The 17,985-nt window shown below is 41.2% G+C and overlaps 1 protein-coding gene across 8 annotated transcripts in view; it reads left to right on the plus strand.

Moving 5' to 3' along the window:
- The window catches only part of si:dkey-100n23.5 (cyclic AMP receptor-like protein A), a 71,549-nt gene that overhangs the window by 42,264 nt on the left and 11,300 nt on the right, over window positions 1–17,985 (plus strand). For 6 of the 8 annotated variants that reach the window (XM_044130641.1, XM_044130644.1, XM_044130647.1 and 3 more), the window contains one exon: window positions 14,453–14,600. The exons of the other annotated variants lie outside the window; for them this stretch is intronic. In XM_044130641.1, the coding sequence (XP_043986576.1) occupies window positions 14,453–14,600 (148 nt within the window). The remainder of the gene's footprint in view (window positions 1–14,452; window positions 14,601–17,985) is intronic. 8 annotated transcript variants of the gene reach the window in all.

Here is a 17,985-nt window from a genome sequence, read left to right on the forward strand (position 1 = left end):
ATGGAGATTAATGCACAATTGGACAAACATTCCTGACTTACAATGATGGCAACAATAGACCAAACAAAAGGAGTGCGACAATAAAACAAAATGCATTATTTACAAAATTATCTCACACAAAAAACATAGCAGCCAATAATTAGAACCAGACAAGAAATGTCGCCACAACACCAATGCTCACACACCAAAGGTGGTCCAATATTACATTAATAAGGCAACTAAATATTCAATAACCAACAAAATATGGAGAGATCACCATCCACTACCACTTGCAAAACCATTGCTTCTACTCAACCAACAAGACCAAAAGTCGGCTGACCTCGTCCCAACACCAAAGGTTTCATCACAGACACAAGACCGGCGCTCTTCAAATTTGCACATTTAAACACACATGGTGTATAATAAACAGCTTTACATCTTAAAATTTAACATGACTTTGAAGCAGGGGTCTCAAACTCCAGTCCTCAAGGGCCGGTGTCCTGCAACTTATAGATGTGTCTCTGCTGCACCACCTGAAAAGAATAATTAGGTCATTAAGGCTCTGGAGAACTGATCTACACAAGGAGGAGGTAATTAAACCATTTCATTCCAGTATTTTGTACCTGTGGCACATCTAAAAACTGCAGGACAGCGGCCCTTGAGTCACTGGAGTTTTAGACCCCTGCTTTAAAGGATGGTCAAAAATAATTTCTTTTTCAAACTGCAACGTGGACCCTATGTGCATGATTCCTTTCGAATTCAGTTGACTCAGAAACCAATTAAAGCCAAGAGAATTGCCTCACAAGATCTGACTAAAGCTCATCCTTGGTCTTGAGAGGTCGGGTAAGGTTAACATGATGGTAGAACATCCCCCTCAGTGGAGACTTGTTGATCCGTATGAAGCTGCATTTTGATGCAGTCATATTTGAAAAGTCATAGTTTCTTTTTTTTTTAACCTTCTTTGCCAACTCACTTCTGTATGCATTGACACATTAAACCTAGGTTGTTCTCCATCGTAGTAGCTAGTAGCTAGTAGCTACTTGGTCCTTTTAGTAATTCTTAACTTTCTCTTCCAGAAAGTAAAAGGGCAGTAAAATTTAAGAAGAATCTTCATTTACTGGTAATGTATAGAACATGTTCGGAGCACAAAGAAGCGTTATTTTGTGTTACAAAACAAATGGTTTTAACATTGGATTTAAACCATGTTTAAATCCAACAAGAATGTCTGGATGAATGTCTTGATAAGCCTTGAAGTAGATTTGACTGTTTTCGAGTATATAAAAAAAAAGCTCCCAGATTTTACAACCTACTCAATTATGGAAAAAGATTAAAAATTCAGAATATATATAGATATTAGTTTTTTCAATCAATTAAAAAATGTTCAGATTAATCACACCCTAGCGCTGTTATTGATCACTATTAATCACCATTGTCATTGTCACCTTTGTAAGTTTGATAGGTAAAAAATGCAGGTTGTCTTTTACAATATTTTATTGTTTCAAATCAAACATTTCAGTTTTCCAGGTTTTTATGTACAGGACAGTTTAAAGGAAGCCATTTTGTTTCAAACATGTTTTAGAAATGTTAACTATAAATTGACTGTGCTTTGGTGGAAGGATAATTCAACATTGAATTAAGTAGGTGACAAACTACCATAGTTTTATCCAAACGTTCACTGTGGTTTTTTTAAGTAAAATTTGCCACTGAGCACACCAGTCTGACTCTCCTCGTTCATCTTTTCACTTGTATTTTCGACTCTCCATTGCTGACCGCAGTACAAGACCATGCTGCTGTGTAACCCCTACGGGAGAAACACGTTTATAATGCGCTTAATGTGCATTATGTAACATTAAAGCGTTAAACTTTTTTGATTAATCACATGCATTAATGTTAACATCCCTAATAAATATTTATTTACTTATAGCCTTTTTATATGTATAAAATCTTGAATAATCCAGGCCAGAGTTTTTCTTCTACTTACCTTAATATGTTCACATGCTTAAAATCAGGGACATAACCCTTTAGCATGTCAAAAAACTCAATTAAGCACGTGTTTTATGCTTAAGTATCCACAGTCTTATTAAAACTGGAAAATTCTGGACTTTCAGGAATCCTGAACTTAGGCAAATGAAAGGTCTAATTAAGGAGTTTCAAGCAAAATCAGGTGTTGATGTGGTTGTATTCTACTGTAGTTGGAATATTAGAACACCACGCTGATCATCAGGTTGGATATTTCTATTATTTTCTTATTAACACACATTCTGTAAATCCAAGTGTGTGCTGTCGCACGTCATGCTCTTTAAGCAGCCAGCTGCACCAAGCCGCATACGGCTGTGGGGCCCAGCTGATATTTCGCGGATATGTGACAACACCTCCTGCGTGCGCCTGAGCGAACGCACTTGTATATTAAATCTCAGGCAGCGCGACCGCTCCACAATCCGTCTTCAGACGGACGGGTGACCTGCAGGCAGCACTGTGTGAGGTGCACGCACACACACACACACACACACACACACACACAGAGAGAGACGGAGCTGGGGGGGAAGATGAAAACTGCAATTTAAATGTATTTGCGAGCATTCAGGCGATTTTTGCGCAGACACCAATAACCAAAAACTGTAAAGAAATGTAGATTTGTACTTAAATCAAAGAATTTAAGCTGGGATTGGCTATAAACCGATGTTTCAAACTGATGACTTGAATTGGATTGTTTTGTATTTTTTTTGGTAAACACCATTTGTATCTGTTGAGCTTGATGCATTAAACTACATGTCAAAATTCATAAATAAAAATTGAAAGATAACAAAAGCATTTAAACTGTAATCTGGCCAATAGTTAGGAAATGAGTGTAAATTAAAACATGCGCAGAGGTGCATAAGGCAGCGGCATTTGTATACCTGCACGTAAATTCAAAATTAGATGGTAAAAAAAAAGAAAACCTTCCCCGCACACACATTCACAACCTAACAAAACAGGCGCGCACCCGCCCAGCTCCCCCTCCTCCTGCTCTTTCAGGCACGTCTTTAAATATTCATCACTCTGGCTGCTCTGAGAGTGCCGTAAACGCTGCCTCACACTCCAGGGAATCGCTAAAGCCTACTCTATCATCTGCTCTCCCTCCCTACCCTCTGTCTCTCTCTTTCTCTGACACACACACACATACATACACACCCACACACTCACTTTTAGCCGCAGCCGCTCACAAGGATAAACCCATGTGCGGAAACACTCGAAGGCACCGTCGGTGGCGTCAGCAGGCGCACGGCCGCATGCACGAAACAGTCAGACGCTTTCTCAGAGGCCGACGACGGACAGATTTTGTGTTTGTGCGAACGAGTGTGTTTACTGGCTCCCAGTGCCGCGAGTTGAGCGGTGTTGTGTTCCAGGAAACAGGATGTCTCTTTGTTTGGGTTTTATTCTGGTGGTGAGCGCTGGCTGCTTTCGTCCCCCAGGGTCTCCGTGTGCTTCCATCCGCCGTTGCTGTGCGTCTGTGCCCATGCAGGTGGGCCTGTTGGCGTGTTTCTGCGTAATTTTTAATTATTTTTTTTTCTAAACAATCTGCGAAATGTTCACACATGACACTGACGAGAAATAGAAATGCACAAAGTGCCTTTGTAGGTCTGTCTAGAAAGGGATTCACGCCCTCGGTTGTTACCCCATGATGACCTCATGATCACAGTGTGGTCAAAGTAAATGATATACTGTAGATATAGATCTGTTTATTTAAATGTCATTTCACTAGACAGAAGGACGTTTCTCTTGTCCAGGATTGAAGCAGATTAGTGATTTTATTTTATTTTTTCCCACACTTTTGGGTGGCTGATCACATGCACTTATTTAACAAAGGAAAGCTTGTCTTGAGGGGCCAGCAGACAACAACTCAACCATCAAAAGTGAGGCATGAACTAGACGATCAAATTATTTTCAGTCACAACTTTGGGTTATAGTGGTTATTAAAAGCTGATTACTCATATGAGCGGAGCTGTATCTTGTTTCGGGATCTTGGTCTTGTTTTAACGTTGTTTTGCAAATCGGTTCTTTTCTGTCTAAGTAATTTGTCTTTAGCGTGCCACTAAAGCTTTTTGATGTGTTTCGCTGACAGCCAGATAATGGGGAGAAAAACAGCCTTTGGTTCAGAGGAGTCAGATGAGAAGTTGCACGTTGAGTGAAAACTGGCAAAAACTGGCCCAAAGAATGAACATGAACAATACACAAATATGACAATTTATCTCTCAAGGGTTACAATGTGTAAGTACTTAAGTTTTAACGTCTTATTGCATTGCACAATACGTTATATCCAAATCCACTCTAAATTGCTGCAGAAATGTTAAAACTCAGCCTGCTAACAGTGTGATTCCCTACAACATGGCTCCCCCGCTGGACCGCAACCTGCAAAAAGCTGAAATTCACAAAAATCTTGAGACCCCTTCCACATATGCTTATAACTGATTATTTTAACAGTTCCAACACCAAGCATACCTTAATACGCATTGATGCGCAGAGTGGAAACCGTTTTGGCACAACCGCAGAAGCCAACATCCTGATTTCCACTCTAGGGAGTACAGCCAATCGGCGTCAAGAAAAATGAATGGTCCTCCTGGATTGGCTGCTTTGCAAATGCCAGCCAATAGTGTGTCAAGTAGCATTGCATCTAGGTATTTCAGCTTCCAAAGTACATCTTTTTTGAAAAAATTTATACAAAAAATCTTCATATAGGCAAATTTTCCACGAATAATTTGCAGATGTGTTCCACAGAATAATCAGCGAATAGATGAGACGGTGAATACTGAACCACAAATAAGTGGTGGTCCATTGTACAGGATTTGCAAAAAGTTTACATGCATTGTTTGCAATTAATGAAGTCAAAGGTAGCAGTTTTTGTTTTTCTCAAAGAGCCTACAGTTTTAGGGAGTTGATCCCTAGATGGTTGTGTTGAGGATTAGTAGCCTACGTATATGGGAGCGCCTGCTTTATTCCATCAACTCCTAGCAACCCAAATCATCATATAAACAAAAAAGGGCTGAACATGTCTTTTTATGCATTGCCTAATTTTTGCTATATCTAAGTAAGCCATTGTTGTTTGCGGGAAAGGCTAATGACTGTGCTGAAAAAGAAACAATTATGTTACAAAAATATCAAGCTAAAAGCACTCTGATTGAAACACCTGCTGTGCTTTGGCAAGGCTTACCTTTTCAAAGTTGCTTTTCGTCTTTTGTTTTCATGTGTAAAATGCAGAATGTTGCATGTACACATGCATTTGCACTACAGGTTCATATTTAAATTAAGATTTGGCGATAATTTTTAAAAACTCTTTCTAAAGTTGTTACGTCTTAGGGATTAGATAGCCAACGATTCATCAGAACAGTGAGTAAGAGCTCATATACCCATGTCCGCTATTTCATTATCTTCATTAGAAACGCAGCAGTACTGCTGTTTTAGTTACTTTTACCGTGTTCTAGTAATGTTTTCTTGAAACTTGTAACAGAAACTGAAAAAAGATGTATGATCAAGAGAGAAATGGAAAATGATTTCACAAAAAATATGAGCCACACCAGAAGAATCTGTAGTCTAGCACTGCTTTAGCCATGCTTAACGTTGCCGTCTTTGGAATTATGATGAAATTGTTGTTGCTATTTCGCCCTACTGGTACGGCAGTGGTGTCACAGCATTCTTGCGCTTGGAAGAAGCGCTGATGCTTTGGTGTAGAAATTTCTGAATATGTGTCTTGGAGTGTAATGTTGTGTTGGCTGCAATTTGTGTTTGGTCATTTATTTCCTTTATGCCAGTGCCTGTTGACAATTAATCCATTAAAAAGGCTTTTGCTTTTTACATTTTAATTAGAGTTGCACCGATGTGACAATTCCACCGATGTGATATTAATATGGCAGATAACCGATATTTACAGATAGTAAAAATTTTCCCCTACCTTTTTAACACCAAAAAACCTGCTGACATTTCAGCAAGAAGAACTGCCTTGTTGTTGAAAGGTGCTATGCAAATAAACTTGATTGATTGGATCTCTGCTTCATTTAAACACTACCCAAACGAATACCACATAACCAAAGCTCTCTCCTCCTTAAACATACGGTAACAGCAATAATATGGAAATAAATACCGGTTTTAACATCAGCACATTTTTACTTGTCGGGCCGTTACCTATATTTAAAAAAAAAAAAGACTAACATCAGCCAAACCAGATGTTAATTCTGATATATCATGCTTCCCTACTTTTAAGTGGTTTAAATAATAACGCATTTGCGGGTTTAGCAGCAGAAATGCATATGTATCTTGCATCTATACATCTCATCTTGTTCGGTGAAGTTTATGGATTGGATGAAGAAGTCTAGAAGAAACGTGCTTATTGGCAATTAAAAAATAAACTTCTTTAACAGAAAAGAGCTTCAGCGATGTGTGAAAATACAATTCACTCTCACAATAGCCTGGCACCGGCTCTTCATGCTGGTTACCAGCTTGGTCATGCACTACTATGAGGTGGTAGCCCCATTCCTTAACCAGCATGTACCACAATTCATCCAAAGTCACCCGGTACAAACAGCACAACCAAGTTGTTCCTAGAGGTATTCTTTGGGGCCGCACAATCAAATAATGGAGGGCATCTCTGTGAAATCTCGCTCTGTCGGTGCGATCGACATCCTGAAGGAGTGGAGACACGGGACTGCAGGTTACGGAATCTAATCTTGTTATCTCTCTGCAGTGAGATTCTCTTTAATGAAGCCAAGCCATTTTATTCCCAGCGAGACGCAGCGCCACATCATCATCACTGCCTACACCAAAAGCTGTTTGAAATTGGCAGAGAGGATTTGGCAAGTTTGTCATGGGTGGAAGGCATGGTCAACTCTGATGCCCACAGATGCAGCTTCCTTATAAATGAAGGATTGATTATGAGTGAGAGAAACAGAGTCTCCAACATGTGCGATTTATTGCAGCAAGTTGTGAAATCTGCTTAAAGAGTCAACTAGGCTTTAGGTTAGTTTACTGTTTTGTTTCAGAATTCAAACCTCTAACTTTCGTGTCTGACAGGTTTTGTAGCTGTGTCTCGCCTATAGCTTAGACAGAAACCGGTAACTTTTGTCACCAGTATCCCTCGTACTTGGAGAAAAGTTCAGAGAGGCCGTCAGCGGAATAACTGCAGACAGCACGAGGAGCTCTCTGTTGGAAAATGAGGAAGTAAAAGGCAGTCAGTCTCGAGAGGAGGAAGTGCAATCGAGTTCAGGATGACTTCTCTGTCTGGCTGCCCTTCCACGCTTCGGGAAGGAGTTGTCCTCCGAGCCGATCAAGTGCCGTTCACCCACTGCTCCGACGATGTTCGGCACAACAATTAGAGGCAGGCGAAAAGGTGAACTCTGTCAGAGGGGGGGGGGAGGCAAATTGATGGCCTGGGTAGTGGTACGGACTGAATGGCAAGGTGGGATATTGGAGGAGATCGGGAGAGGTGGCAAATGAGGGATTTAGCGCAGACTCTGGAGGGCGCCGAGAGACGGGTTCAAAGAGTGACTGACAGCATGATAGATGGAGGGTCTGAATAAGTGAGCGAGGCGCGGAGATGCCGCGCGAGTGCTAATGATTGACTGCGTGCGTACAGTCGGTGGCAGGCCGTCGCTACGGAGAGCGGCGTAGCGCTCGTGCGCTCCTGCGTGTTTATGATCCCTGCATGTGTGTGTTTATTATGGTTGACCATTTGCTCCTGATATTGTATACACAATATCATCCCTGTTGCGAAAGCCGCCTGACTCCGGCACGCACGCAAACCTTGTCAGGCCTTGGACGCACACACATACGCACACACACACACACACACACACACACACACACGCACAGCAGGCTCAGCCAGGCATCGCCCGCAGCCACACTCTCCTTCCCACCACTGCCTCCCTCATTCATCTTTCATTAGCCTGGCTCACACAGGAGAAACAGCCTGCCTCCCCCCCTCCTTCACCGCACGCCTCTACCCTTCTCATCTAACCTCTTTGCCTTTCTTTCCCCTTCTTGTTTTATCCCCGGTTTTCCCGCTTGTTTGTCTTGCAGCCTCCTATTTTGGAAATCCGTCTTCCTTTGCTCAACCTCACCCCTTCACCTCTTAGCCTTGCTCCTACTCATTTTCACTTCTTCATCACGCTCTCTTCTTCTTCTTTCCTGTGCCGTGCTGTTTTCCCTGACACTCTTCTCCCTCTCTCTCTCTCTCTCTCTCTCTCTCTCTCTCTCCCTCGCCTGCTCTCTTTCTTCCTTTCATTTTGCTCTCCGTCTCTCCCTCGATGGAGGGGAAAAGGCTCTTCGCCTCTAATTGCGGCTGTTCCGTTGCCATGGCGCGTGTTGCTCAGCGCTGCGAGGTGCTGTCTGAGTGGTGTGTGTATGTGTGTGTGCGCACGGCAGGCAGATGATTGCTTGCTGCCAGCTCTCGTTTCCCGGACGCCGATCGTGTTTCTTTGCGGCAGCAGGGAAAAAAAAGAGAGAGAGAGAAGGAGAGAGAGACGCCAGAAATAGCCCCCCTTCACACAGACCCAGTCACTCTCCTCGCTGCGCTGTCAGATACTCACACATGCAGAGGGACGCACACACACGCAAGCACACGCACACACACACACACACACACAGCGTTTCCTCTCTTTTCTGATATTTTCCATGCATGCGATCCAGGTTATTCTGTGTGCAGACACCTTCTAGCACACACACACGCGCACGCCAACACACGCATACACACGCACACACACACACACACACACACCCACACACACAGGCATTACTGCGTGTTTAGTTCTGTTTGCACACGTCCAACTTCCTCTGCCTGACGATGAGTGTGAGTGTGTGTGTGTGCTTCCTTCGTCTCTCCGGAGGTTCTGTGGGGACTCTGATTTATTTCACCTTTAATGGGAAGTGAAATGAATGTGAGCAGCAGCTGGTCTGGTCCTCGGAGATACCGCGGTACGCTAACCCAGAAAACAAGCAGCGTTGCTCTGAAATGGCCCTCACTCTGACAAGCGGCAACACACGCCACTCTACGCGCCATTGGCTGCACTGTTGGTTTTATTTAAAGCCGTGCGCCGACGCTCCGTTAACACCCTTACCCGGATTGACGGAAAAGCTGTGGGCTCTCTTTAACAGGTGTATCTCCAATCTCTGCCCGTCCAACTTTTCGGGTTTGCTTTCTCCACTCACAACTTTTTATAAGGGGAGTTGTTGGGAGGTAAATGGAGACAGATTAATAGGAAATAAACCTTGAAACCTCGACGCTGTAAAAGAGGATAAGGGAGGATTATAAGCAGATTTGTGGACGAATCGCTCTAATCATCTGCTGTTCTGTTCTCCCGCAGTTGTCGAAAGGTTTTAAGGGAAAGAAGAAGAAGAAGAAGAAGAAAAGCTTATTCTTGCTAAGCTTAGTTTTACAGTTAGAGTGCCTCTTGCTTTTGATTTACAAAGAAAATACTAAGCTTTTCAGACTCCCCTCACTTCATCAGATTGCTTTATAGATGTTGTTGTCGGCAAAGTTTCAGGGCCCAAAATCCTCAATAAATAGTGCTTGTGTTTTGCAGAGAAGACCTTGGGCTTGAGCTAACTCAAGTGCATCACTTCACTTAACATTTCAGCGAAACCTTTTGGCATAATACGTCTCCGTTGTTTTGGTTAACATGCTTTAAATAATGAGAAAAAATGAACACAGTATGACAACATTACCAACAAGTCGAAGCTTGTTGGTAACATTTAGGTTTGATCTTGTGTTGGAAATATTTATCCACTACTCTTTTAAACAGTCTCAAAATAAATGCAATTATGAGGATTGTCGTCTGTAACACACTTCAGAAGAACTTGCAGATTTAGTTCTGGACTTTGGTAGATTATTTATATAACTTTGATGTTCTTTCGGGGAAGCCATTTTTTTGTTCATCTGGATGTGCTTGTAGTGCTTTCTCTACTGAAATATGAATTCCTTTCTTCCCGAAACTGGAAGCGTTCACAATTTCCTTCACTTTTGAGGAAAAACACCAATTGCAGCTGATTAAAAGGAACACCAGATTGTGACACTGCTACCAACATCTTTCTCTGAACGTGGGATTTTTTTTTTTTAGCTATTTGTGCTAAATGTTGTTTTTGGAGTTGTGGACCAAAAGTCCAACACATTCAAGATTATGACGTTGTTTTCCTTGCAGAAATGTCTTTATTTCTTCCTGTGGATTTTTTTTTTCTACCCTTGCCCTGACCCATTCTTTAAAACTATTAGATTGCTTTATTCCTGTGGCTCCTATGACTTTAGCTGAAGTTTTGTAATGTATGTAAAGTTGTACTTAGATGGCTGAACAGGAGATTCTTTAGTTTAGCAACCAGGTTGTTAAACCTTATTTTTGCCCCAAAACAGATTTGTTTTTCATCTAAGATGTGCAGTAAATGTCACTGCATATTTTAGGTAAGGTGTCAAAAAGATTTATTTTTATCTCATTTTGTCGCATCCATGTGTTGCGTAATAAAAAACAATTTGAAGTCCTTGTGATCCTATCAACTTTGAGACTCACAAACAAATGAACTGCAAATTAAAATGTAAAAACTGCGCAGTTTCATGACGTTTGTGGAAACATGTTTACACGGATGTGCTTTTGTCCTATGCAGTCATTCAGTCATGTTAGAAAAGCTTCTGACTAATTGTCCCAACAGACGAGAGCTTCTGCCACCTTTAAGTACAGAATATTACACACTGATAAAAGCTCTGCAGAGGCTCCTTTTATGTGACAAGAGAAGCTCTTTTCAGAGGAAAGCTCAAAATCGCCCTTTCCAGTGACTTGCCATGTTTTGCACACGTATTATTGTGAATATTACAAATTTTGGCAAATTTCCAACTTGCTTATTTCAACTTTTGTGTGAAATAATTGCGTTTTCTACAATTTTTTAAAAATGATTTTCACAATTAACATCTCGTCCTTCCATATTTTGTCTTATCTGTGCCACTGGTGAAAGTAAAGGTTGATCTATTTGCTGAATCGTACTTCGATGTTGCCAATATTGCATCATGAGAGTACAATGGTGTTAACATAAGACTAGTTCTTATTGCTTCAAGTCTCTTATGATAGATTTGACTCTGGATTTCAGATATTAAATAAAATATTTCAATTTGATTAATTATTTAAATAAGCCGTTGAGATTTTAGCCCATCAGAAACACACATGCGCACACTGTACACTCCCACACAGAAAAAAAGAATAAGTGTAAGCCATTCACACATTTAATAATGTGTTTATTTTGTCCATTACTCATGCAGCGCTAATTATTGTTGCTCAAAATATGGCAGTACAACAACAAACTAATCCAGCTAATCTTGGCAAAAATACAGATTGTTTCTTCTTATCTCACATTGTATGATTTGAATACTGATTTTTATTCAAGATTATAAGGAAAAAAATTCACACTTTTGGTTGGAACTTCAAGCCCTGTCCCAGTGATTGAAGTTTGTGTGCCTCTTCTGACGTGTTCCTGTTTTGAATAGTTTGCGTGCTTTTGGGGTGGAAGGTGTAGAATTCGTAAGTACCTTTTTGCGATGTATTATTTTTTTTAATACAATCCTTTGCTTCAAAATATCTACATTTAGTGTTTCAGTGTTGTTTTGTTTCATAATCTGTAGGATCAATGGATAAAACCAGATTACTGTTCAAGTTACAGGTTAATGTTTTGTTGATTAAGTGTCTCAATAGGAAAAATTTGAGTCTAGAAAAGTGAGAAATTTTTAAATTAAAATTAGTGCTTGGAGGCACTCCAAGCATTCACCATGCAGAGGTGAGTGACCCTTTGTCAGTATAGACTGTTATTTTATAGTCACAGTCTATGATAAATATTTAAATAGATAAAGATTTAAGTAATGTTATTAATGGTAATTGCTGCAACGTTTGAGTAACAACAAATTACGTTACTTCTGCAGCATTGAAATGCAAGGTCAGATTTACAATAGTATGATGCTATTGTATTAAGAGGTTAGCAATGATGTAGCACAACTGAAGTGACTAAAGTTGCTAGATTTCTTAAATTTAATATTGGGAATAGTAGTTGTTCAAATGTCCAGTGCCCTTTTGTTTCCAGAAATGTATTTTGGATTTTCTTTCGTAGGTTGGGTTTAAGTCCTGATGTTGGGTTTCTATTCTTGTTTTTACCTTTTGAATAAGTAAAAGTATGATTATTGAAGAGGCGTTCGGTCATTTCACCCCTTTATCTCAAACTTTGGTAGATTTAGTCATGTAGAAACTGTTTGCTGTTGGGTATGCTGCAGTCTCAAACTGTACCCAGTTTCACACCGGCTTTGACCACAGATTTAAAGAAACTTTTCGATTCCATTTCTCTACAATACATAAAGCCTCTATCCTCATCATCCTCATCGCTGTATCACTCTGTCCAATATTATAATTGCAAAGGACAGTTTTGATGTTGTATTGTCAAGCCTATAGCATTTTAAGTGACACACATTAATGCTGTGCATGCACATAAAGACCTGGTCGGTTGGATGGACTCTTGCTGCACTCGGTGACGAAACTTGACAAAGATTAGGTTGGTGCAAAGGCTTGGGAAGTGGTGAAGAAATCATGATGATGAAAAACAGAGAAGAGTGTGGAAAATGTGGGTTAATTGCACCCGATATTTCTTGACATGCAGCATGATTTCCTAATGTATTGCAGCTGTATCATCTTTGTACTATACTGTAAGGAGTTGTGTTTTTATGATGCTGGTAAATCATATCTACCAGCTGTAGGTCTTTCTCTGTTATTCTGGCTTGATCTGGGGCTTTATTCTGTCATATTTCATCATAATCAACTGGCCCAAAAAAAAAAAGAAAAAATCTGAACCAATTTGTAATACAAAGTTGAGTTTTCAGAAAATAAACTGAAATCAAATTAAATAATTAGTGAGATTTGACCAGTTTATTTTGTTTTGTTTTGTTTATAGTTCCGGAAAAAACTCATTTAGAAAGAAGAATAAACGTGAAAGCAATGGCTTAAGTACAAATGGAAGTAGGAACAGAATGAAATGACAATTCATCGGTGGGAAATGTGTCTTCCAGCCAAGTCTGAAGTTGTGTCGCAATGAATGATACTGCTGCAGGAAACATTTTGGACGGCATGTGGGCTCAAAACTTGGTGTGCGCACGTTGTGTTTTGTAGCTTTGCTGATGTAATTGCAGCTGCGAGGACTCGTTGTTTGTTCGTGCTCATGTGGTGCTGGTTCCAGAGATGTCACAATGCTGGCAACACGGTTATGATATGATTCATGGGGAGGATAGTTGAAACACAACAATGGTGATTTCACCGACACACACACACACGCAAAAAGAGAAAAAAAATAAAAAATCATTATCACAGAAAAAGGAAACAGATCTTCTTTTCTGGCTGTCAGCCAGTCGAGATGAGTGACTGTAGAGTCTCACGTAACACCTTGTAACCACAATACAACAGTGTTGCTTTTCCGCCAAATGTTTGGTTTGGTGTCTTCCTTCCCCGGCGGGGACGCAGGCGGTCTGAGGATAACTTCCCTGACCCCAGAGGTCGACAGCTGTGGCCACTTAGATCCGGGTGCACACCCAACCCCTGAACAACAGCGCATGCAGGAAATGCCATGAGTCGCACACGGTTTGATTCTCCGGCTAATAGATCAATAAAAGACATTAGTGGCAGGCTAACCCAGCGAGCTGTGCTAATACAGGGTTAATCCAGGGTTAATGGCTGAGCAGCATTGTTCGCAGAGACGGCTATTAGTTCTTCGCAGCATCTCACAATAATGCTTCCCCCCCTGGCCGTACCCCGGCTTCACAGGGACAGAAACACAACAAAAATGTTGGGTGGTGGGGGATAGGCGTGGAAACGTACGCGATCCTCGTCTCTGAAAATGAAAACACACATCAATGGTTGAACACGAACGCGCAGGGGAGACGGAGTGTTTGCAGAGGATAGGTCAAGAAATTAGCGTGTGGTAATGAGAGGAGATGCATCGTTGAAACTGTGGTCTGGAGAGGTGGAAACGGAGCTGAGAGAAAGTGGTGAGAAGGAGAGGAAGCGAGTCGAGCGCTACACATCTCCCCGTCCTTGTAAAGTGCTGCGTGCTGTCGGAGCAGCAGCCAAGAATGTGTCAGCCCAGCCGTCTCACGCTGCCTAATGGGCTCTTAAACGCTGATATAAAGCTCGCTCGCTCTTTCACCCTCCCCTTTTCCCTCTCTTGCTCCTTCTTTTTCTGCCTCCGCCACTTGCTCTCATTACCTCTCGTTCTCACCCTGTCCCTCACTCTGTCACTCACTTGTCCTCTGCCTCTCTTTCTGTTGCTCTATCAGCCTCTTGCTCTTTTTTTTTTTCCTCGTCCTGTAGCTGTCTTTCTTCTCCTTTAATTACTTCGTCCTCACCTCTTTAGCTCTCCTGCAGGTTGCTTCTTTTATTTAAAACTTTTCAACATTACAACTCAGCATTTCCCTGTGTCTTGTCCTGTCCTCCTCCACCAGACTCCATAATGCCTTCTACCCTGAAGAACCTTCGTTCCCTCTCACCCTTTTGCACGTCCTGTCAGCACCTCTCCATGGTTTGGCCAATGCCTTTGTTTTTGGCCTGGATAAGGAGTGGTGGAGTCTGCTGAGCCCAACTGGATTGCAGGTACATGAACTGCACATACACAAACATGCTTTTATAGTTTTGTTTTGTAACAATGCTTTGTTGCTACAGAAAGCAGGATGTGCACAAAGATGAGCTCCCAAAATGGAAGTCGGTCCGACTAAATGCTGGACCCCTTGTTGTATATACATCACCCTCAAACTATTTCACATTTAGACATATTGTTTTGTTGTTTTTTGTTATTTTGCATATAAAAATCAGAAACTTCTGCTGTGCATTTGTACTCCTCTCATACCTCTAAATCAGATCTGTCTCTTTAAGAAGTTCATGGTCTTTCTGAAAATCCGCCTTCATCATGTCATCACATCAACATTCATCTTTCAAACGTTTACAAACATTTGTCATAGCACAGGACTGATAAGTAGCTCACATAATGAGCTCAGCAGATGTGCAATTCCACCAGGTGTTTGCTAATTGCTACTGGCTAGTCTGAAGGAGCCGAGTGGTGGAGGCATTGTGGAGAGATTAAAGGACTCCTCAAAAATACATGAAAGAATCAAAACAACACCCCAGGTACGTTTTTTAAGTGGGAATAACATTATCACATGATATAAACCTAAATAAAGTTAAATACTGCTCCTCTAAGAACAAAGCAAATGAATGTGTTAAAACGGCCTATTCAAAGCCTGGACCAAAACCTAATTGAGAATTGGTGGAGATTTATGCTCATAAGTGCTTTCCATCCAATCTGACTGAACTCGTGTTATTTTGGAAAGAAGAATGGCCAGACAGTTAAATCTCAAGGTCAAGCTGCTAGAGTTGCCCTCAAAAACGTTCAACCATCACTACAGTGACACATGATCCTGAAAAGGGTTGGCTGAATAAAAATGGACACAACACATTTTTTGGACAAGATTATTTTTTTATTTCTGTATTAATACTTGCGCAAAGAACAGATAATGAATCACATTTGAACAACGAGGTGGAGTAGACTTTGGACATGTCGTCTTTACTTTACCAAACATGGCTCCTGCAACAATCTGTGTTTCCCTAAAACAAAAATATAAGTTAAGGGGTCACTTATACAATGCATTTTGAATGTGTGTCTGCAAAGAGCCAGAACAGGTTTTCTTCAGATCATTCCAAGAAGCTTTCTCTCTGCAGGCGTCCAGGGCTGACAGACAGTATGATTACAAGGCTCCTTAATTTATTGTTTTCTGCAGGTATTCCTGAATGGCTGATGCATATTTTACATTTTTGCCTTTGCAGAGACAACAACGGCAAATTGCTCTTGTCGCCTTTTTAACCTTGACGAGATTCTAAACGGTGCTTCTCATGGCGCCACTCGTTCATTCATTCACACGCTCATCCTGTTCGTGTGGTGCTTTTCTCTTTCTCCCACTCTTGACTTACTCACACATACAAACATGCGTCACATCAATGAGCGCATTGTGAGAAATGTGGAGTTCGGTGTCTAACACAAGGTCTCTCAAACATTGGGGGGGGGGAGGAGGATATTTGACACATTTGGAGGAGACCCAGTGTGTATGGGTAGGTGGTCCGAGTCCAGTTTCAATGGAAATCTTTTATTTTTATTCCTTTCTGGTGCAGTGTTGAGTTACTGATTATTTTTAACGCCGGCTTCCGCAAGCATGTGAGTGTAACTTAATCCAAAAACTTCATTTGACTTAAGTGTAAAGAGACGAATGTGACAATGTGTACTTATCTAATCTTTTTAATTAAATGTGCAGATTTAACTCAATACTGCAGGTCATTTCACACCTATTAATTACCGATTGCAATGTATTTATCTCTCTAATTGCTTCCATTGCTTGTGTCTCTGAGCGGTCACTTAGCTCAAGTTGCGGTAAATTGCGGTTTTCCTACCTGCCTCGGTTTGCATAAAAACATCTCTATTCTTCAGTCCCCAAACGATCAAAAATAAATAGTGGCTGGCCAAAACCAGGCTAAATGGTTTTTAGACTGGTTTTGGCTAAAAGGTAGCATACAGGTTTCATCCTGACTTGTTAGTTCCACTTGTTGACTTGTGGCTAGAATACACAGAGCTGTACTTTGTACTGAAAACCTACGCAGTCCTAATGCAGAGTGTAATTCAAAACAGCACCCACTCATTAATGCAGTCTTATTAGAAAAGGGGGGGGGGAATGCAACAGAATCTTAATTCAATTACCAAAAGTTTGTACATGCTAATTTTATGATTTGTTTTTTCAAGTAACATAAAAAAAAAAATTACACAAATATTTGCCAATTTAAATATTTAACATAGAATTGAAGGGCTGCATTACAGATGGGGATGTACAATATTGCGGTATTAGCATCAGTACTGGTGGGTCTTAATGCTGCAGTGACTTCAGTGACCATCTCGTTGCAGTCGGTGTCAGAACCAGTTCAAACCCGTTAAAAAGGAAACCCTGGCATTGCTGTTGCTATGATAATATATTCTTTCAAATCTGCATAAATCTGTTCAAATGTAAAACCGAACACCTGGCTCTAGATGAGAGGTCAGGGGTCATTAGTTATGAGATTCTGCACCAAGTTTGACAGCAGTCCATCCAGCCGTTGTCAAGACACTTCAGCCATTAGTGGGACTTAATGGTGGTCTTAGCTTAATTGGAAGGAATCACTAAAGTGACTGAGAGGAGTAATGTCTCCGATGGAGTTGCCATTGTAGATTCTTTCCGTTTCTGTTGAACAGTTTGACTGATGTTTCGTCAGAGTAGTTATGTCGAACGCATACTAGCATGTGTAAAAATAAAATTTTAAACCTCTAAGTGGGGTTTGCCTTGCACCCTACCCTTGCTTTTTGCTTTTAGGGTCTCCGGTGGCTGCAGCACATGAACGCATGCTGTAGATGACAGACCACGAGACTGAAAAGCTTAATTGTTTCTTGTTTTTGCTCGTGCATGCTTGAATTCCTGTAGCATATCTCGCTGTGATATGCCACAAGCGTCTACCAGGCAGGCTTCTATTGTCAGGAAAAGGAAATAGCACACGGGGCTTTTTAACACTGGCTGGGTTCTACAAAGTGCTTCACTGCATGATTTTCATTCATTCTTTCACACGTTCCTTCCCACAGTACTCCTTGCTGGTTTGTGCCGGGATTATTATTTTTTTTTCCCCTTTCTTTCGCACGTTGATGAACACATTGTGAGAAATCCAGAGTTCAGTGTCTGCCCGGTGTCTCGTCAACACCTAGAGAGACGGAGGGACTCAACAGCAGAGCCTCCTACAGCTGGTCTCTACTCTACCGCCCAAGTGGAAAGCGCTTTACGTTGCCTTCAAACCTCTGTTGTTGAATACTGAGATTATTAGTGTTGACTAGTTTTGGCTTTAAGCTCTTTAGGACTCTGTAAATTGGGCCTGCATAATCAGGTGGTCTGCTCAGTGCCTGACTCTTTGCGAGGCT

The sequence above is a fragment of the Gambusia affinis genome, linkage group LG11 (genome assembly GCF_019740435.1).
Source record: "Gambusia affinis linkage group LG11, SWU_Gaff_1.0, whole genome shotgun sequence".
NCBI classification, from domain to species: domain Eukaryota; kingdom Metazoa; phylum Chordata; class Actinopteri; order Cyprinodontiformes; family Poeciliidae; genus Gambusia; species Gambusia affinis.